At 37.2% G+C, this 22,876-nt stretch overlaps 1 protein-coding gene across 2 annotated transcripts in view; it reads right to left on the bottom strand.

Annotated features, from left to right (window-relative positions):
• JAG2 (jagged canonical Notch ligand 2) overlaps positions 1-22,876 on the bottom strand; it is a 94,864-nt gene that overhangs the window by 24,204 nt on the left and 47,784 nt on the right. The window contains exons 3-14 of one of the 2 annotated variants that reach the window (XM_070931596.1): positions 21,511-21,565; positions 20,004-20,258; positions 18,452-18,512; positions 14,149-14,279; positions 13,700-13,819; positions 11,803-11,916; positions 10,208-10,321; positions 8,929-9,042; positions 8,463-8,509; positions 6,787-6,960; positions 3,880-4,030; positions 611-775 (exon numbers count right to left, since the gene is read on the bottom strand). In XM_070931596.1, coding sequence (XP_070787697.1) covers positions 611-775; positions 3,880-4,030; positions 6,787-6,960; positions 8,463-8,509; positions 8,929-9,042; positions 10,208-10,321; positions 11,803-11,916; positions 13,700-13,819; positions 14,149-14,279; positions 18,452-18,512; positions 20,004-20,258; positions 21,511-21,565 — 1,501 coding nt within the window. The remainder of the gene's footprint in view (positions 1-610; positions 776-3,879; positions 4,031-6,786; positions 6,961-8,462; positions 8,510-8,928; positions 9,043-10,207; positions 10,322-11,802; positions 11,917-13,699; positions 13,820-14,148; positions 14,280-18,451; positions 18,513-20,003; positions 20,259-21,510; positions 21,566-22,876) is intronic. The other variant, XM_070931597.1, reaches the window with a different exon arrangement.

Consider the following 22,876-nt stretch of genomic DNA (forward strand, 5'->3'; position numbering starts at 1 on the left):
CTGTTTCTTATTTTCTCTCTGAGCTCTCTTCACTCAGAAGTGATTTTATCATTTCTGTAAAGCCAAGACAAGCTGGAAATTCTTGCCAAAAATCAATCTAAAGATTCTGATCCATTCATAAACACTGGAGACCTTATATACTGAGTAGTACAGATCTACAATTTTGTGTGCCTGTACATCTATATCCTATATCCATGCAATGTACATTTCACTACGAAGTGCTTTTTTTAAAACAAAACCTTGAAATCACAGAGAAAGAGCAAGAGTGAGCACTTGTAAATTTGCCAAACAATAACAATCTAGTCATTATACAATGGATCTTTAAACAGCTCAGCAACAAATAACTATCATTTAGTATTTGTACTAAGCTGTTTGTGCAAAGACACCTGCCCACCACCCTATTGAGAACAAATGGCTACTACTCATAGAAATAGTCACTCATGTTCAAACTCCAAGTCTTCAACTAACTTACAGTAGACCTCTAAATCCTGTTATGTACCTATGGAATCGCTTTAAACAGTTAAGAAATAATGTTGTATAAATTAAGCCCAAGTACTTGAACCTTGTATTTAATAATATATATGTATATATATATATATATATTACATACTTTCATGACAGTACGTTCCAGTAAAGCCCTTTTCACAGGCACAAGTAAAATTTCCTCTTGGTTGACTGATGCAGCGTCCGTGAGGCCCACATACACTGGATGAGATTAAACGAATGCCATTCTGAGTAGCATTTGTGAAGACTTCTATTGTACAGCTGTCTATTACTAAGAATAAGAGAAAATTATGCATATAAGCTACCCTCTAGGATAGAAGGCCTCCATAAACCTGTGGTTTCTTAATTCAGGCACAAGATATTTCATTTAGTCCTCATATTTAAGTTATTTATTTATTTATTTATTTATTTATTTATTTTATTTGCAAGTATTTATATGCCGCTCTTCTCCCGAAAGGACTCAGGGAAGCGAACACAGGTAAAAACAAATAAACAGATAAAAACATACAATAAAAACCCAATTAAAACCAGTTAAAATCGAATGATAATAAATAATAACACCCAAGAATCTAAATCAGCCCATTTGTTGGAATAGTCAAGTCTTCAGGCCCCGATGGAACGGAGATCAGGTGCTGTCCGGAGCTCGGTGGGTAACTCGTTCCAGAGGGCAGGGGCGCCCACAGAGAACGCCCTACCCCTGGACGTCGCCAGACGACATTGTCTGGTCGACGATACCCTGAGGAGAGCAGCCCTGTGGGAGCGGACAGGACGGTGGGAGGCATGCAGGAGATGGTCCTGCAAGTACCCTGGACCTAAGCCATGTAGGGCTTTATAGGTGAGTACCAGCACCTTGAAGCGGATCCGGAGGACTACCGGTAACCAGTGCAGCTCGCGCAGGAGAGATGTTACACGGGAGTAACGAGCTCCCGTAACAACCCGCACAGCCGCAGTCTGGACCAGCTGGAGCCTCCGGGTGTACCTCAAGGGCAGCCCCATGTAAAGGGAATTGCAGTAATCCAATTGGGAAGTAACCAGGGCATGAGTGACCGTGCGAAGGGCATCTCAGTCCAAGAAAGGGTGCAACCTGTGCGAAAGCCCCCCTGGTCATGGCCGTCAAATGATCTTTTAGAGACAGCCAAGAATCCAGGACGACACCCAAGTTGCGGGTCCTTTCTATGGGGGCAAGTACCTCCCCCCCATCAAAAGTGATGGGACCTCTGAAACACGAGGTGCCAGCATCCACAGCCATTCAGTCTTGGAAGGGTTGAGTCTGAGTCTGTTCCTCCCCATCCAGGCCCGCACCGCTTCCAAGCAATGGGACATCACAGAAAGGGCATCCCCGGGGTGGCGACGTACAACTGAGTATCACCGCATACTGATGATACCTCACCCCAAAACCACAAATGATCTCACCCAGCGGCTTCATATAGATGTTAAAGAGTAGGGGGGAGAGAACTGACCCCTGAGGTACCCCACAAGTTAGGGGCCTCGGGGTGGATCTCTGTCCCCCCGCCCATACAAACTGCGAGCGACCTGAGAGATAAGAGGAGAACCACTGTAGAACAGTGCCTCCCACCCCTAACCCCCCAAATTGCTGCAGTAACTACCATGGTTGATGGTATCGAAAGCCGCTGAAAGGTCAAGTAGGACCAGGATGGAGGAACAACCTCCATCCCGGGCCCACCAGAGATCATTCACCAGAACGACCAATGCCGTTTCTGTGCTGTACCCGCGCCGAAAACCTGACTGATACAGGTCTAGGTACTCTGTTTCCTCCAGGAACTGTGGGAGCTGTTGAGCCACCACGGTCTCAACAACCTTCGCTATAAAGCAGAGGTTGGAGACGGGCCGATGGTTATTAAGTGAGTCTGGATCCAGGGCAAGCTTCTTGAGGAGGGGTCGAACCACCGCCTCCTTAAGGGAGGCGGGGAAGATCCCCTCCATCAAAGAAGAGTTGACAATTGCCTGGATCCAGTCTCCAGTCACCTCCCGGGCAGCTGAAACAAGCCAGGAGGGACACGGATCCAACAAACTCATGGAGGCACCCAGTCTACCCACAATCCTGTCCACTTCATGGACGGAAACAGGGTCAAACTCAACCCAGATACTACTCCCAAGACCTACTTCAGTCTCCCAAGTGGACTCCGCCCAAAGTCCAATCTGATCCGGATCTGAGCAATTTTATCATGCAGAAATTGTACAAAATCCTCAGCTCTGCCCTGCAAGGGGTCTTCCTCGCTCCCCGATTGAAGAGGGAGCGGGTCACTCTAAACAGGGCCACTGGGCAGTTTTCTGCAGATGCAATGAGAGCGGCGAAGTGGTCCCGCTTCGCCGCTTCCATCGCCACAAGATAAGACCTAAAATGGATTCTTAACAGTGTTCGATCAGATTCAGACCTGGAGGACCTCCAACACTCCTCTAGGCGTCTTTTCCGACGCTTCATTTCCCGGAGCTCCATGGAGAACCAGAGAGCCACCCGGGATCTGCGTCGGGTCAGAGGCTGCAAAAGTGTGATTTGATCCAACGTGCTGCCCGCCGCCTGTTCCCAGGATGCTACCAGCGCCTCAGCCGAGTCGCGGGATTGAGAGGCGGGGAATGTCCCAAGCTTCGTCAGGAACCTCTCAGGGTCCATCAGGTGCCTCGGGTGGAACCATCTTACTGTTGCACTAATTAAGTTGCACTAATATTTAGTAGAAAACCAACAAAAAAGTCTCTTTATGACACATCCTTGCATGGATTAGGAAGTAGATACATTCTAAATATTACTTGTACTTAGTATATGACATATAATGCTCTTATAAAATAGTAACTGGCTAACCATTATCATATGAAAGCACTTTGAACTGTATTAGATTTTTCTCTCTGTATGATCTTTTAAATCTGCTCTAAATAGTTCCCAGTTCCCTGAATCAGATTTGGAGAGACAAAAAGAAGCTAAGAAAGATAATAAAATGTGATCCACTTCTACTGTCTATTTCACTGACACTCAAAACAGAATTCAATCTACTTCTGGGAAGCAAGTTTGATAATGCAAACAAGATAAGAACAAGTGTATAAGATTATCACAGTTTTATCTAAGAAAAAATGACCAACAGATCCTCTATGGATAAGTAAAATAATTCATGTTCATCTCCATATATTTATTTTCTATAGAAGGACTGAGGCTTGTTATTTTCCTTTCTTACTGTATTGATTTTATTTTCCTTTTTTTAAAAAAAATCAAATTTACATGCATTTAATTTTGTCCTTCATATTGTTAAAATCTGTAATACTAATTAAGAAAAATCACTGAACATATTTCCCTAAAAGAATCCTATTATTATAAAATTTCCGGCATTAGGCTACACAGTCAAAATTTCACAGGACAGACAGTACCTTTACAAGAGTTATTTTTACAGTGATCCTTGAGGTGAGAGCAGTTCTTTCCATCGTAATCATCAGAGCAAGCACAATAATAGTCTTCTCCCAGATCATAACACTGTGCTCCATTTTGGCAAGGATTAGGCTTACAGAGATCAATATCAATCTACAAAAGATTTAAACTGCATTGTTAGTTTTGTAACAATATTCCACAAGGTAGTTACTCTCATTTTTATAGATTAGTTATGGGCTTAAAAAAGAGAGAAGTGGTATGTCACTAAAATTAAATTCTAATTTATATCAAGTAATCAACCTCTAGATGAATATCCTGACATCTAGTGCTCAAAGTGACTTAAATGGGGATCTCCCTTCATTGTATTGGCACAATAAACGTGTGGATTAAGTTTGGCAGAGTGTGAGGGAGTGAATTTTCATGGCTAAAGGCAGTCTTGAACCTGTATCTTTCCAATCCTAATCCATTTATTAATCATTAAAGCACACTGGCTGAATTCATTACTCTGCTAAGAATTTCAGTTCAATGTTATTAATCTATTTCTCTATCATATAATCTCTAATACACCTGCTTTTTTCTATGCATCAAACTAAGCCTAAATTCTAAAACACAGACAGACAGACCCAGTGGTGAAATCCTCTGGGGACTGCCACCGGTTCGCTGCCTGTGCATGCCAAAAACAGTGTGCGCGCCCATGCACGGTGCGCATCAAAAGCATGCTGCACGTGCATGCATGGTTTGCACCAGATGCACACTGCGCACGCATGCACAGTACATGCCAAATGTGTGCTTCGCACGGAAAAAGGAGGCTTAACAAGGTAAGTAGAACAGCGAGGGGGGGGGACAGCTGTGCCGCGCGATTTAGATTCGCTAGAAAGCAGGACTTCCTGCTTTCTAGCGAATCTAAATTGCGCGGCACAGGTAATCGTTGGAAATACCACACACGAAATGGTAGCTTTTTTTTTTTTTTTTTACTACAGGTTCACTTGAACTGGTAGCTTTTTATCACTACCGGTTCACCTGAACCGGTGCGAACCGGTAGCATTTGACCCCTGAATGGACCCTAATTCTTACCTGAAAGGCTTCTTATAGAATTTCAGGCAAAATGCATCTCTTAAGATTTATTTGGTACTGAGCTAATTTATGTATGGTTCAACTACTATGCATTTGAAACCACTATAAAGCTAATTTGTTTTTATAAAATCTGTAGTTCTGTGGAGTTTGTGGGACAATTTGCAGAAATTCATTTACATCTTATTTCTTATGTGGCAGCTAGCAGATTTTCCAAGGAGAATGGTAGCTTGATTGCTTTTCAATCTATTTCCTCAAAAGAACTGCTAGGATTATTTTTTGCAGAAACAATTGTTTTCAAACTGCTTTGGGATTCTGTGGGTGAAAAAGGTTTAGAGACTATTATAGGTGGTGGTTCTTCTTTGAAAATATTTGATTTCCAAGCTAACCATTTTAATTGAAGGTGGCAAAATTTAAAAATCCTGTAACTACAAAGAATATTGAATTACACTTATAAATCATTCTAAGGAACTGTAATCTTAATATAGTTCTTTATGTCAACTATAAATGTTTTAAAGAAGCATCTATTTGCATTAAGCTTTTCCACAAATGTCACCTGTTAATCAAACACATAAAAACACACGAGAGCTATATTACAGCATTAAAACAGTTAAATAGCCAGATAATGGAAATATATTTTTTCCACTAAAAGATATGGGAACTAGGATCAACTGGGACAATTTCTTCCAATCTGATTGATATGAGTTGTTTAGGCATACCTGAAAAAACTGGTCTCTAAAAATGAAGGTGCCCTCTTCTACAGATCTTAATATACCAGGCATTATTTTAGTACTAATGCTACAAATGAGCCGAAAGCAATATACAAAGAGAAATAATCCAGCATCATTTCTCATTTATGTTCTAATACACAGGAAAGGTTATTTCAATAAAAGCACACTCAATTCCTCAACAAAAAGGAAATCAATCTAGAACAGTTGTTTGCTCCTAAATCACATTATTGTGATTATATCAGCATAGCCATATTAGAATACCTGCACACTATCCAGTTACTTATAAAATAATACACAACAATACCTCATGAATAGTATAGGATTTTCTCCGAAAAAAATACCTTGGCCTGCTATATGCCAATGTATTAATTCAAACAGACTGACTGACTGATGGAATGGTATTAGATGCCCAGATTTTTAAACTTGTGCTTTAATAACGCCCACTGAACACTGAATTTAGAATTTGATTTGTAGTCTGTAAAAGTGGTGGAGGGAAGGGAAGCGAAGCGAAGAAGGAGAGAGAGAGAGAGAGAGAGAGAGAGAGAGAGAGAGAAGGAGAGGGAGAGAGTGAGAAAGAAAGAAAGAAAGAAAGAAAGAAAGAAAGAAAGAAAGAAAGAAAGAAAGAAAGAATGAATCAACACTCACACTTATTGTTGTATATTCCAAATATGCTACTACTTAAAAAATAGTGCTCCCAGGTGGGAAAGATGACAGCTTGAGAGCATCCTGAAGAAGTGTCCTTCCAAGTACTTCCTTTCCTCAAAAGGCTTATAACAACAATTAATTTCTATTGCAGTAGCTGACATATGCTATGAAGCAAAATCAATTAATTGGAATCTAGAGGAATTTGGGGGAAATGAAAGGACAGCTTTCTGTTGTAGCAAAAAAAAAAAAAAAAGGAAGCAAACAAAAAAGGAGAAAGCAAAAACAAAATAATGTTGGTGAGCTATTAATGGGCTGATGGCAGGACTATTTTGCACCAAATTTGGTTGTTTCTGTGGGGCAGTAAACGAACTGTTTGTTCCATTCATCCATAACAACAAACATTCAAGTTGCTCTAGAATTCAGACCATCCAAACATTCTAACAAGTCTAAAGTATCCTTCACCTCACAGAATTCTCCTGAGAAGCCATGAGGGCAAAGACAATGGAATCCATTGATGAGGTTAGTACAGTGACCTGCATTCTGACATGGGTTGCTCATGCAGTCATCAACTTTTTTTTCACAGTTCTTGCCTATGAAAGCAGGAGGGCATATGCAATGATAGCCATTCACTTCATCCTGCATGGACAAATTGAAAAAAATATTATAATCATTTCCAGAAGATACTAGAAAAAAGTTAATGAAAAAAGATTACAATTAAAAAAAAAAAACATTCCAGTAGTTTTCTAAAAAGAATGACTAGGACAATGGATCCTTCTAGGCCGATTCTCCTATAACTTTAAATTGAGGTCCATGGATTAAAATACTCTAATGTTTACTTAACTATGAAAGTAAAGTGACTATTTTTGCCCTTTTAAAAACTATTTCTACCTTCTTTTAAAAAAAACAAAGCTGATAAAGCACATGTTTTAAAGAAGAAACCATTAAACCCATAAGAAAATTGTTTGGGATGAGTAATGTCAAACAATTCAATACCACTAAAATTTGATGTCTAGAAAAAAGTAATTCAATGGCTTCCTTTTATGCTTTAGATTCATTGTTTCCAGTATTATACTTATTTATTATTCTAAAACAATTGTTATGATCTTTTTAGAAAAAAAAGCGCCCATCTGAATATTTGTTTTAACTTATTGATATAGACTATGCCACACAAAAGGCACAAAAGTTAAGTTGCCCAATAATTTTGCATCTGAACTTTTAGAATTACTGTACAAATGTTTCATAGTCACTTTGCTCTAAAACAAATCTAATGAACATTTTACTAAGATTATTCTCAGTTAACCTCTAAATGCTCACATATGAATTTGAATTGAGTCTCCTTTTTAAGAGTTTTTAAATCTTAATTTGCATTTCTACTTTCTAGTGTCATAAACATTAGGGATACGTACCTGAATAATTTTTTTCTGAAATACTTCAGAACTCTTCCTTATGGTCTTATTTACATTTTAAGGAATGTAAATAACCCTCAAAATGTAAATAATCCTCTTATTTACAGAAAGGGGCAATTAATTGGTATACCAAAAGCAGTGTAGGATACTGGCTACCTAGTCCATATTATTAAAAACTTGGATATAATGTATCCTTTTATCTCCTTGATTTTACTGGATGAATTTATTTATTTATATGACTCCTATGGCTGCTTATCTGATACAGGTAGCCCTTACTTAACAAATATTTGTTCAGCAACTGTTTGAAACTATGATGATGCTAAACAAAGGGACTTACAACCTGTGTCCTATTGCAGTGCCCACTGCTGAGACATGATTGTGAGTGGGTAGTCCTCTCCCAATAACTGATGGGATTCAGTTATCAACAGCAATAGAGATTGTGATGTCACATAGAAATTCAGGTCCTAATTACTGTCACAATTCAAGGACTACCTGTGTAGTCTGAATACTGAAAGTATATTCTTGAATGGGTGCTGGATATCCATTTGAATCTTGAATTTTCTACTGTATTATCCATACATGAACAATTGCTAGTGTTATTTGTCTACAAAGATATAAAGAATTAAAAGGGTGAGGTTAAGACAAATGCTGTCAGGATCCAATTATGATTGTCCTGATGAATTTTAAATTTAAAAGGTTGCTCAAAAAATCATAAAATAAAACAAAAATTACCTTGCAAGTCCCTCCATTTTGGCACTGCCCATGACAATAATTAACATCTATAGATAAAAGAGGAAAATCATTAAAATAATGGAAAAATAATGGAAATAGACTGAAGCACAATTAATGATATCTGTTGATTTCAAATATTCAAACTGATGTTTTCCAGAGGAAAGAAAATAAGATTTTTATAAGTGATATAAATTTGAAAGAGCCCAAATCATAAAGTCAAGCAATGTTTAAAACAAATTGTCCCATGTGAGTAATTTCTCAGAAACTTTCAGTTAGTTCATTCCACAATTCAAAAGCTAAGGCTTTAGATGCAAGGAAGTATGTGATAAAAAGTGTCACTGTAAAGACTTGTAGAAAAGTTAGGTTTGGAAATGAAACATAAGCATTAATTTAAGATTGTCTGCTTTCAGTCTATAAATAAGAGACCCTTAGGGTCAAGTGTATACACTAAATATTAAATACTGACTGATATGACAATTTACTCCTTTCCATCCTGGAATGCAGTCACAATAATATCCACCAATAAGATTTTTGCAAGAATGAGCATTAAGACAGGGTTTCCCTTCACACTCATTAGCATCTGTGAAAGAAGAGAAGAAAAGCAGAGAGTGAAGAACAAACCCAGAAAGATACTGCCCTTGCACCAAAGCAAAGCTTCCATGCTTTCCAAATATCAGCTACATTTCATTCGCTACTTTGATATTGTTTGCTGATATTCGCAATATGCATGCTGCATTCTTTGCTCTAGGAAAGCCTCAGTGACTGTTTAAATAAAATCCAGGGAAATAGCTGTAATAAAAATTATCTGAACAGGTTACTTCCAACTTTAAAAAAAAACCAAACTAAATAATAAAATAAAATAAAATAAAATAAAATAAAATAAAATAAAATAAAATAAAATAATAAAATAAAATAATAAAATAAAATAAAATAAAATAAAATAAAATAAAACCAAACCAAACCAAACCAAACCAAACCAAACCAAACCCACATCACCCTTCTGGCAGCTGCATTAGGATTTTTTCAACAATTTAATTGTGGATTAGATGCAGAATAGCCAACAAATGTGGACACCGGGGATAATGGCTATGCAGCCTTTTTAAAGAAAGGTTAGATATCAGCATCTATTTTACCTCTTATGCAACTATTCAATCACTTGCTCAACAGAAAATTGATTATAATATCTGGGGCATTAAGATCAGTGCTTTCACTGACCTGATTCTCCTCTAATGCCATTACCTATTTCCCTGGGGAAACAATAATTGTGGGGTTTTTTTGTTAACTCCAGACTGAATTATGCATTCAAAAAGAATCTGCCCAAACATCTGTACAAAAAGCGCCATGTTTCTGAGTAATCCTGCAGACTGCACATACCACAATCATGAAATGAGTCAAGCAAATGAAGCAATAAGGAAAACTGAATGGCCAGGTAGCAGGAACAAAAATCTTTCTGCAGTGAAACAGCAGCTTAAACATTTACACATGCCTAATTTAGCCACAGTTATTTTGCCAAAGATAATTATCTATAGCAGGGAGGAATGCTACAGATGAATTTTGATTAAATGTAGTACAGTATATGGCTCAGGAATGCAGAACTGCATTCAAAAGATAGTAACATTTTACAATCTGTTTCATAAAGTGGTATGAGAAGTAGCTAAATAATAATTCAGCAAAGTTGACTGTAAAAATCTTTAAAAATATTTTCGAAGTAATAATTTGAGATATTTTTAAATGTTAAGACTTACCAAGATGGCAGGTTGCCCCAATCCACTGCTGTGGACATATACATTCAAACCCATTAATGCGATCGACACAAGTACCACCACTAGCACAAGGGTTAGATGCACATTCATCGATATCTGGGGAGGGAAACAGTTGTCTGAGATAGTTTTAGAACTATAAAGTATCTTTCAAGCAAAGAAAGACACTAATTTAATTTGACATGTAATTCCAAAACTGTTTACAATTGTCAAAACTAGCAATAAACTAAAAAAAAAAAAAAAATGGGGGGGGGGGGGTGGTTTCTAATCTTAAAAACAGGGTTAACATACCTTATTTTTCGGAATATAAGACGCACCTTTTTCCCCCAAAAAAGAGGGTGAAAATCTGGGTGCGTCTTATACTCCGAATGTAGCCCCGCCCAGACTTGCAAATGGAGATTTCAGAGGCTGAAAGAAGCTTCAGAAAAAAAGCCTCAGAAACGAAGCTTCAGAAAAAAAGCCTCTAAAAGGCTTTTATCTAAAATAATATGGCAAACAACAACAGAAGAATCTGTAAAGGTTCTAACCAAACTATGTTAACAAATCTGGAGAATGACACAATAACCAACAGATTGGAAGAGGTTAATCTACATACCAATACCAAAGAAAGGAGATTGAACAGAGTACAGGTAGTCCTTCAGAATAAAAGCCTCTGAAAGAAGCTTCAGAAAAAAAAGCCTTTTTTTCTGAAGCTCTGTTTCGGAGGCTTTCAGAGGGAGAAAAAAAAGTTTTTCCTGAAACGGAGTTTCAGAAGTTACAGAGGCAGGAAAAAAAAGCAAGGCACAGAGCTCAAAACCAACGAACCTGTTGCTAAAATTCATGTCTGGAAACAGCTGATTGGGGATATTCTGGGAGGCTGATCCACCTACCAATCAGCTTTTTTCTTATTTTCCTCCCCAAAAACTAAGATGCATCTTATACTCTGAAAAATATGGTAGCTAAAAAAAATCTCAATCAAATAAGAAAAGGGAAACTTCTGGCCTGTTCATCCATGTGAGGAGTTCCACACATTTTGCATCTTTGTCTTATCTATTGTGGTTCTCCCCTTCATCATTACTACTCATTTTCCGATAAACTATTTTATTGCACACATTTTTTAAAAAAAGAAGTTGCATCCAAACTTTTTGAATTTATGGGCTATTTAGAATTTTGTTAAGGACTGTATAATGCAACTTCATACACTGCCATTGGGAAAAGAAATTAACTAATTCAGAAAGAAGCTATATGTTGAGCATTTTCTAGTAAATAAACTGATGAGGATCCTTCCTATCAATCCTAAAATCACTTATCTCTCTCATTCTTTCTCTCTTGGATAGATTGCTATCATTCTTAAGCACTGTATTATAGCCACATACCATAATAATTTTAAGGCATATTTCTGGGTGGAATTTTATTTACTTTTAATTGGAAGAATCTAAAATTGATAGGATGACAAAGGGGGGAGTCCATGTGTGAATTGCAGAAACGGGCACTTCCTTCAAGATATCTCTAAGGGAATTGCAATTGAGTTGCAAGAAATTTTTCAGCACCAAAGTGAGTTTTCATCAAGGTACAAATATTATGACTCAGACAGTACCTACCAATTGCACATGTTGGTCCACTCCATCCTTTAGGACACTGACATTTAAACCCGGATGAAATTTCATGGCAAATTCCGCCATTAGCACAAGGATTTGAAACGCAAGCATGCTCAGCTAATGGAAAAAAAATAATAGTTTTTAAATCCAGTCCGAAACCCTATTTATAGTTTCTCTATAAGAAAAGTCACCATTAAATTTTATACATTTAGGGCAGGGGTATCACGTTGCATTTCAGGGGTGAAATGCTCCCAGTTCGAACCGGATCGTCCAATCTGGTAGCAATGGTGGCGGGTGGTTCAGAGAACCAGTAGCAAAAATCCCTGCCCCACCCCCCATGCCCAGCTGAGCCGTGCAATCATCAGAGGCTGTTTTTTTTACTTTTAAAAGCATTTTTTCTACAACCTCTTTGGCCAAAAAAAATGCTTTTAAAAGAAAAAAAAAGCCTCTGATGATCGCACGGCTCAGTTGGGATCATCAGAAGCTTTTAAAAGCATTTTTTCTACAACCTCTTCGGCTGAAGAGGTTGTAGAAAAAAATGCTTTTAAAAGCCTCTGACGATCCCAGCTGAGTTGCCTGATCATCAGAGGCTTTTAAAAGCTTTTTTTTACAACCTCTTCGGCCGAAGAGGTTGTAGAAAAAATGCTTTTAAAAGTTAAAAAAAAAAAAAAGTTGGCCACGCCCACCCAGTCACATTACCCCACCCACCCACACTCACAGAACCGGTAGTAACAAATTTTACATTTCACCACTGCATCATGTGATGTGTTTCCCATTCATGGAGCTAGGATAGGGCATGGCCTGTGCATGACGCATTGGACCCGTGGGCAGCCAGTTTGACACCCCCGATTTAGTGTGATCCCATATCTGCCAATTTCATTTTCTCTCAAGTTTCTTGTTTTTCTACCTTGCTTTTTTCTTAATCATTGACATATTCAACAGGACTACTTAAAAATTTTGTGTATGTTCATGAATATTTTGTAGATTACCAGTTTGCTTCCGGATCCAATTCAAGGTGTTGGTTATCACTTTTAAAGCCTTTCTGGCATAGGTCCAGGATATCTGAGAAATTGCCTCATCCCATTGGGATTAGCCCAGCCCACCCGCACTGGCAGAAAAGGCATGCTGCAGACCCCATCAGTAAAGAAATGTTGGCTGCTGGGGTTCAGGCAGGGTTTTCTGCCATGGTTCCTACTGTCTGTTCTATCCTGCCCTTCCCAAGGTGAGATCTGCATCCCTTCTGGCCTTCTGAAAGAGCTTGAAGAGCTGGCTCTGCCAGCTGGCCTGGAGCCCCAATGGGGGAGTGGCATCCTGAAAGTAGTTGATTAGACAGACCATAACTACTACTCCCCTCCACGTACTTTGCTTCCTTCTTCTGATCTTGGTTAATTGAATTTTAATTGAATTTCAACTGAATTATATGTGCGGTTTGTATTGTTTTAAGGTTTTATATTTTAATTATACAACTGTAAACTGCCTAGAGTTGCCTTGGCAAGATGGATGGCATAAAAGTTTAATAATAAACAATAATTATTTTCCTATTGTTTTCATACTGTATATATTCTTAAAATGAACATACTTTCCAAAATTTTTCTATTATAGCTTTAGTGTATTTCCCATCATTATTTTATACAGTTTGGAGGATTACCTAAAACATAAACGTATTTTACAAATGAATTTGTAAAAAGCAAATTCCAGCTTGCAAGTATGTGCCAAGTTATCTATAATTTTTTGAAAGTATAGATGAATTTTTTCATAAAAGACAGTGAAGAGAACAGAAATTCATTTATTCCTAATGCAGACAGAGAAAAGAAATAAGCCATACATTCCAAATTTTTCCAAGACTGTCATTAATTAATAACATTTCTGGAGTAGAAAACATATTATTAGCTGTATGTACCAATTTCACAGTTCTTTCCAGAGTAACCATCTTGGCAAGCACAGCTATATTCATCTGGTTCTGTATTCATGCAGGTTCCACCATTCACACATGGATGATGATTTCCACAATAGTTTAAATCTAGACAGAAAGGATTAAAATAAAATAGCACATAAGGTGCAAAATTTCATACAAAGGTCTTTTCAAATATAATGTTAAAATACTTTATTCTCCTTTAATGTATCTGATTTCATGTAAGCTATTACATATACTATTATTTTTGTGGTGTTTATGATGGCAAATATAGAAAAATCCATCAAGCTACAGAACTACATGTTACAGGAAAGTTACTGACGCAAACAATATTCTGCTGAATGCTCTTAAGTAAACATCTTTACATAAACAAGCACTACTAGATTTTTGTTAACGTTGAAGGTTTAAAATATTTATTACAAATAGAAGTGCAATACCTTTGTTGCAGAGCAGGCCACCCCAGTTGGTTTCACATTTGCATTCCCATGGAATGTTGCAACTCCCATGAGCACAGCCTGGGTAGCGGACACACTCATCACAGAATTGCCCGTCCCAACCATAATTACACCTAGACAAAGTGCATATTAAATGTTAGCAATATGTTGATTAACTACAATGTTCATACAATTTTAAGCTGCAAATTTGCATTCAATTATTTTGTATTTAGCAGTCTTTAACAACAACGAAGCATCTAGCCACCATGGATTGCCGTAATCTTAAAAACATATGTATCTCTTATTATAATGACATATGTCAGTGAGAAGTTACAAAACTACATATGTGCAGGGTTTTTTTTAGTATCAATGGCCCTTCTTATAAAAATTAAAAATATTCTGGATTGCTAGCAGTCTGCCTGATTTATAATTTCAGCATTCATCAGGAGCTAAGTTTTGCTTACCAATATTTAGGTTTACTTTGAGTACTAAGTACAAATTATTTTTTTAAAAAACATCTGTACTTTATCATCTTGATTATTTTAAAATACTTGTGAATGTGCCATTGCTTTAATCTGTAGCGAAGAGATTGTCGTAAAACATTTTCAATGCTGAACGCAACTCATTTCCCTCTGTTTCTAATCCTTGAAAGTCCTCCCACATCAGATAAGACATTCATGATGTCCACTGTCAATTATATTATTTATTTATTAAATTTACTGGCTGTCTATCTTACTACAGGTTAATTCTGGGTGGCTTACAATGTTAAAAAAGATAGAACTATAGGAAACATAACACCAATAAAATATATGAAACTATAAATTATTAACTAAATTTGTATCATTTTAATAATATTGGTTCCAAAGCTATATACACATTGAAAGTAATATATAGCTGATAATAAGAATACATTATTTTATACCAGACTATAAAATGGAGGCATTTAGATTCACTAGGAATCAGTGTTTTTAATTAAGCATTAGAAGCACACTTACTGTGTTTTTACTGACATTCAAATGATCTACCTTGTCCATATAAGTTTGATTATAGCACACTTCCTAAATTTCTGCAGGAACCAAGTAAATGTATAACAAACTATTTTTTTTAGATTCCACATCATGTAGATTATAAAGATAGTTCATATTGCACTATACAGGTATCTCAAGAGAGAGAAGACTCATTTCTTGTTCATTCTCAATTCAGTTTTCATTCAAGGATCCGACATATTTTGGATAACAAGCTAGATAAAAAGCAGTTGCCAAAAGCTTTTAGTTTTTTAATCACATTATAATATCAAATAGCAAAGCTATTGAGTTAAAAATAAAAATATGCAAGAAAAAATAGCTTATGCAAGTGATTCCTATTAAGTAGGTTGTAACTCGGGATGCAAACAAAAAAGATCAAAATATCGTGATTACTTGGAAATATTTAGTTTTTAGCTCTAGGTGTATTAATTTGCTTTCTTTATATATGTAAATGAAACACTGCACTTGAATACAAGAGGGCAGTGAGAACAAAGCTTCTCATGAGTTCTGTTCTCTCTGTTACTCTAAGTTTTATTTCATTTTATTTTATCTGAAGGCTGCCCTAAATGCTCTATTTGAGCAGACAGATGGTATATAACACTATTTTAATTTGTACATTTGACAACAATGTCTATATTTGAAAATATAAAAATATGTGCCAAATTTATTGCTAGTTGCTTGCAATACAATTTTGTAAAAAAGTATCATCATTTGAAAAATAGAAACAATCTCTCAAATTCAGAGATTTGTTTAGCAATTAAGCATCTTCCCCACAAAATTACTAAATGCCCATAAAGATGCACATAAACAATGGTTCTGCAGTTAAAGAGTTAGATAACAGAAGGAGATCCAGTTTCCTTAGCCACGGAGACTCACTAGGTAACTTTGGGCCAATCATTTTTTCTCAATCTAACCCACCTCACAAGATTATTGTTTAGGAGAAAAATAAGTGAATTGTATATACTGCTTCGGAACAAAATACAGAATATAAATCTAATACATATCGACATAAACTTCATACTTTTTGAAAGAGGTGATAGTAAGCTCTCTCCCAAGAATCTAGTATTTGATCAAGATAAACTGGACAATTATACTCTCCAACCCTCCCATTGGGAGAAGATTATGGAAAAAGCGCCTGAGCTGCAATTATAAAGAATCTTGGAGGAAGTAGTTTCCAATGCCATAGAACACAATGTCCTTCTGAACCACCTTCAAAGATTACAATGATCCACTGAATAATATTTCTCCCCCTTCCTGAAGTCACAATTCTGGGGTGGTGGTGGTGAAGGAGATTGAATCATAGACTACTTAATGGCGAGTCTTGTAGGGCTTGATGCTCTCCCACTTTTATTCAGCATCTAAATGACATTAGTGAGAGAGAAGGGGTGTTGGTCCTACCTGAGATGCTCCTTCTCTGATGGACAGCGGGAGGGTCCAAGGAGAGGCTGGCAGCTTGCCATGTTTCTTTGCAGCCCTTAAAAATTGCTTTTCAAGTGCTTTCAAGCACCTCTTAGCGTCCTTTTCCTCTGCGCTGGTGTGCCTGGAGGATCTGAAAGCTTTGGGCTTAATTTTGTCGGCTGCTCTTTTAGAAGCTGACCTGGATTTGGCAGGTCCCTTGCTGGTATGCTCCAGCAAAGCTGGGGAGCGACCGTTAGCTCTACTCCTGTCATCAGGGGAGCTTTCGACCATTTTGACAGCTCAGCTGACAGGGGAGGCTGGAAATAAGGCAAGGGCACCGCAGGAGTTTAGCCTGTTGACGATGGCAGGAAGGGTGGTGGCGGCGTTGTCTGCGACCGCAGTAGCCAGTGCACACACCCACAGGTTTATAAATGCCTTCTCTCAAGGTCTGGCTCCAAATTTAGCCATAGCAATGCCAAGCGGCTTGAAATTCCAAGTTCTGGCTCGAGCAGCTCCAAAAGCCGCAGCAGCAATTGCAGCGCAATCCCAGCACTTTTGTGGGTCCATGGCTGTGCCAAGCAGACTGGAGCTAGCCAGCACGTTCCCCCCGAGCTCAGACGAGGGTCTTTCAGGTCAGTGGCATTGCCAGAGCACCTGGATTGGCCAGCATGACTGAGTAGCATGGAGCTTAGCCCTGGCGGCAGGAACACGGCAAGAGTTCCTGCTGCCTCCGCTATCCTCCAAAGCCAGAAAAACCCCCGATATCAAGCCAATACACAAGAAAAAAACCCTGTTCCTGGGAGAAGTCCAAGAATGACAATCTTTGATGTCCAAACTGTCCAAAAGAAGTCTCTCTAGGGCAAGTCTGAGTTGAAAACTGTACCAGAACAGATGCAAAGTGGGCGTGGCTGCTTTATAATCTCAGTCTCTGGGCAGAAAGGACATATCAAGATCCCATTGTTGGACCTTCCTGCTGTCTCTCAGGAGAACCTCCAGTAGCATGGGGTAACGTTACATTGGTAGACAGATGATATTCAATGTTGTATTTTGACCCCTCATTGAGTAGTTGATGCTTTTGAAATGTTGCTCAGGTGCTGGCAGATGGTCTGGGTCTGGATGGGATCAGGTAGAGACTCAATCCAAGGAAGATGTTTTCAGTAAGATTCCATTATTAACTCTAAGCAGAGTTCTACTGTCTTAGGCAGAGCTGGATTTGCAGTTTAGGGAGAGCAGGCACAGCTGTGGTCAAGAGGGTATTTGCAAGCTCCATTTTATATGCAATTAACAGTAAATTCTCTTGGAACAATAGCCATTGCTCACTGTAAGCCTGTTACCTATTGATTTGGCTGTTGTAATGCACTTGACAGGCGAATAGTCTAAGAACAGTACCTGTTGCTAGTTAGCTTCCAGATGCAATTCACAGAATGGCTGCGAAATCCTTAGGTATATCCTTATAAGATATCTACAAGGTTTGAATGTCTAAGGGACCACCTTTACCCTGCCTGTTAAGATCGAGTTGGATAGGCTTGTTGCATTTCCCTCAATTAGAAAATGTTATCTTAAGGGCAATAGAAGCACTCCTTTTAAGTTGCCATCCCACTCCTATGAAACAGAACCCTCTGCCCAATTGTGTAATATGCCCCTTCCCTCTGGTTTCTAGGAAACTGGCGAAAACTTGGTTGTTCTATCAAGCCAGGGAAGCTGGTTTGCTATAATTGTCTTTCAGTCATGAGATTGGATTTTTCAAAATTGTTAAATGTTTTTATTCCTGATTCCATAGGAATGTTTCTAGTTATTTTTTAAACATTGTATGATTTGAATCTGAATTACATATTGGAGAGTTCTATGACACTCAGAGTAAGTAAGTAAATAAGCAAGCTTACTTGCACTCCCCAGGTACACTGCATCCTCCACGGATTAAATTACATCCTTGCTTACATACAGCTATGAAAAGAAAGAATTAAACATCAGTTAGAACCAACTCTTTAGAAAAAGTGATTACTGTAATTAAATGATACTACCATTTTATGCACTGATTTTTTTTCCCTTGAAGGATAGTTTTAAGAAAAAGTGGAAGTTTTAGTTAAAAACTATCAATTACAATGATCATATCCATAACCTCCTGAATACAAAAAACCAAATAGATTTTTTGTGATTTTTTTTCCTGTCTAAAAATATCTATTTCAGGAAACACAAAAAGACACAAAGAGGAAACATAAAGCATTATAAAAGTATCTTGTCCAAAGGCTATTCTTACAAGATATAAATATAATAACTCAGATGCTCTGCCAACATTCTAATTTTGGAATGGATGCAGATTAAGTTCTCTAAAATGACGAACAGAACAGAATAGAATAACACAGTTGAAAGAGACCTTGGAGGTCTTCTAGTCCAACCTTCTGTCAAGCAGGAGATCCTATACCATTTCAGACAAAAGGCTGAAATCTTAGTGTTTTAACTGTGAACTATAGACAAATAAAACAATTGCACTATGGTCAGCTTTCAAAACACAAGCTCACTATCTTCAAAAGCAGTTTCTAGAACAGTCTAATTTCTTAATATACTTGATCAACTTACACAAACTGTTAAATATGGTAATACTTGAGTTTATCTGGATAAGAAAGCAAATCACAGGTAAACCCCACTGAAATAGAAGTTGTGTGAAAAATAACGGTCATTATAGCTTGCCAACTATGGTAAACAATGTATAGTCTTGAATATTTCAGAAGAAATGTAGAATAAAAACATTTTAATAAATAATGAACTTCAGTGAAGCAGGCAGACGGTTCAAGAGGTTCTATGGTTAAAACATTTTGTGATTATGTGCTTTTATGTGGTGATTCAATATAGTATCTCTAATAAACAAAATCATATTATCTATTTTAGATGAGGCATAATTCAATGATGGACATTATTTTGCTTGCAGAAGTTATAAAGTTCAGCTCTTGTCTTTTTCCTATTTAGAAAGGACTCCAAAACTTAAGAGTCAACTGTTAATTGGAATAGACAACATATGGCTTAAAGGTCCTCACTGCCTAATTCAGATATGGCATCAACACAAAGTACTGGGTTAATAATAATGCACTGATATTCTATGCTGGAGAAGAATATTTATTTATTTGATCTTCAAATGCTGCAGTAGATGGCTTGATAATATGAACTTTGTTATCAGTTATGAATGCCAGAGGCTTAATACATTTTACTACTAGGGGTGGTGGGTGGTAGTTAACATACACGTGTGTATAAATAAAACAAAGAAAATAGTGGATTATCTATTAAAAAGGATAGTTTGCTACTACATTTCAGTCATAAGTGTATCTAATAGCTACAAAAATAGTCTTGAGGAGTAGTCAAAATCCTTCTCCTCTTTTGCCATAAAAACACATCATAATTCCAGTATAACTGTTGCATTATAAAACATGAGAAATACAGTACCTTGTTTACATTCATCACCTATCCAGCCTTCCATACAAGCCTTATTTCCATTTTGGTCACATGTATAATGGCCCACAAAGTCATCACGTGGGCCACAAAATTTATTGCACTGTGGTCCATAATAGTTTTCATCACACTTCACTCTTATTTGTGCTTCAAAATGAGCAACAGGGCCATTCAACTGTACTGTTGTCCATCTATCCTCTGGGTTGATCATACCCGCAGATGATACTCTATCAATTAATAATTTTTCATCTAAAAATTGAAAGATGAAGAATTTAAATAAACATTTTAATATAGAGAATGTTAGCAAAGGAGAGCAATATAGTTGCAAAGGACAAAATGTGGCCAGAAGTTCAGAAAATGTTAATCAGCACACCCATTTAAGAATGTACAATAAAGCCTTTCTAGGTTTCCACTTGTTATAGAAAGCAAATTATTCTTAAGAATGAAGGAAATCATATTGTTAAGGGTGCAGGGAAGCTGCTGCTGGTTAGAAAGGGATTTCTATTTTCAGAAAAGAAAAAGGTCACACACAAAAAACAAACTGAACAAAGTAACCAGTGACAAATGAAATACAGACAAGATTCCTGCATACCCCCAATACAGAAGGGTAAAATTGTGGCTCAACTTCTCCTGTTGCACTAGTGTTTTGCCTTTCATGTTTCATCCCAATTTTTCTATAAATTGGGAAGATAGAATTTATGTTGTGATTTAAGACAAAAGACTGTAGAGTTCAGTACTTGCACTGAATTCCCATTGCTTCCTATACAGAAATTAGCAATGTAAAGGCCTGGGGGAGGGGGAATCTTGTGAAAAAAGATCTCTACTACATTATGAAATATTTCCTCAAGTTTCCTCAATGCTTCTTCAAGTTACCTCAAAGCTTCCAGAGATTTATTTGGAGTATTGTACTATTCTTTTGAGTTTGAGATCCCTGATGTCAGCTATTATAGTTTTATTTCCTGGGAAGAGATGTATTTAGATTTTTTTACTAGAACCCCAAAGACAAGTTAGCATATTTCTGTCTTCAAACATCTAAGATACTAAAAGAATTGATTAGCTAAAAATACTATGAACAGTATACAAAAGCTTACAGATGACTTTATAAATATATACAAAAGATAAGGAAGGTCAAATATTATAACTCTATTATACTCTATTACTTTAGAGTAATGATTCAGATGCGATGATATCAATAGTTAAAACAACTCAGAAGAGTACTACTAGAATTACTGTTGAGTATATATTTCATATACTTTTTGCACATATTTCAGAATCTACCTGTATGTATCTCTGAGAATACAAAATACAGATTAGACTATATCTCTTAATCTTTATTTTACCATATTCCCAATTTAACATTTGGTGTTCAGACGGAACATATAAACAAATCTTTGTTTTAATTTTATCTGCTAAGCTGTAAATTCAAAATGTTTCCTACAAGATGTCTATTTCCTCATAACTGTCAGCTCTGAGAGTTCAAATTCTTTAAGAATATACTCACCAGCTTTTGTTTCATTATCCCAGTCCCAGGCTTCTATTGTTAATGTAAATGACCTCTGAAACAAAGCATACAAATCAGTTACTGAAGAGGCTAAATCAATATCAGAATCCTCTGAAAGTGACATACAACATGAATTAGATTTAACACTAGCATCATGTATTCGAAAACAATAGCTTTAATTCATTTATGCAGTGATCTGACCTGTTGCAAAGCACATTTATAAGACTTAGTCAAGAAATATCTGGTGGCAGATATTTCCTGCTATTCAAAAATCCAATCCCTACTAGCAAAAGTACTATTTAAGAAAATTTCCCCAAGATTGTACCTGTATTTTTTTAAATAATTAAAAGGTGTTTTAAATAATTAATTGTAAAGGTAATTTTAAATTTTAAAGTAATTGTGAAGTAATTCTAGGTTAAAACACCAAACCAGATATTTTAGGATTGTTCAAGCTTCAACAATGTTTTGGAAGAAATAATCTGGAACATACGAGAACACCTCTCTCTTATTCATGAAAAACCCCCTCTATTTTTGTTATTCTAAAGAGATCTGGTATCTTGTTGACTATAAATTAAATATGAGCCATCAGTTGGATCCAGGTTCAAAAACAAAAAAGCTATCTTGAGATGCATTAGCAGAGACAGAGTCCAGATTATGAGAGACATTTGTTCTCTTTAAAAGGCATCCAACTAAGAAAATCAAGGATGATTCTTGAATTGTATTTCAAGAGCGTGGTGGCGCAGTGGTTAGAATCAGTACTGCAGGCTAACTCACTGCTCACTCCAGTTCGATTCTGACCAGCTCAAGGTTGACTCAGCCTTCCAGTCTTCTGAGGTCGGTAAAATGAGGACTCAGATTGTTGGGGGAAGCCTGCTCATTCTGTAAACTGCTTAGAGAAGGCTGTAAAGCACTGTAAAGTGGTCTATGAGTCTAAGTGCTATTGCTAAGAGCCTGAGTAGCGTAGGAGGCTAATGCCTCCTACTAAGGCAGCATTTAACATCCAGCTGCCTGCAATTACTGTGAGTTCAAATCTCACCAGGCTCGTCGACTCAGCCTTCTACCCTTTCTAAGGTGGGTAAAATGAGGACCCTGTTTGTGGCGGCAATAAGCTGACTTTGTATAAAATATTCAAAAGTATGAAGGCTATTGCTTAACGCATTGTAAGCCGCCCTGAGTCTCCGGAGAAGGGCGGCATATAAAAATAAATAAATAAAATAAAAAAATAAATTTGTATTGGATCAAGACAGTGGTGGGTTGCTCCCGGTTCAGGCGAGCCAGTAGTGGTGATGATGTGATGTCAGCGAACCGGTTCTCTATGACTGTGAGCTGGCCCTCCCACCTACCCCCGCATTATATGTAGCTTTAT

The sequence above is a fragment of the Pituophis catenifer genome, unplaced genomic scaffold (genome assembly GCF_029215685.1).
Source record: "Pituophis catenifer annectens isolate HBS135680 unplaced genomic scaffold, rPitCat1.0.hap2 SCAF_1, whole genome shotgun sequence".
In the NCBI taxonomy this organism is placed as follows: Eukaryota; Metazoa; Chordata; class Lepidosauria; order Squamata; family Colubridae; genus Pituophis; species Pituophis catenifer.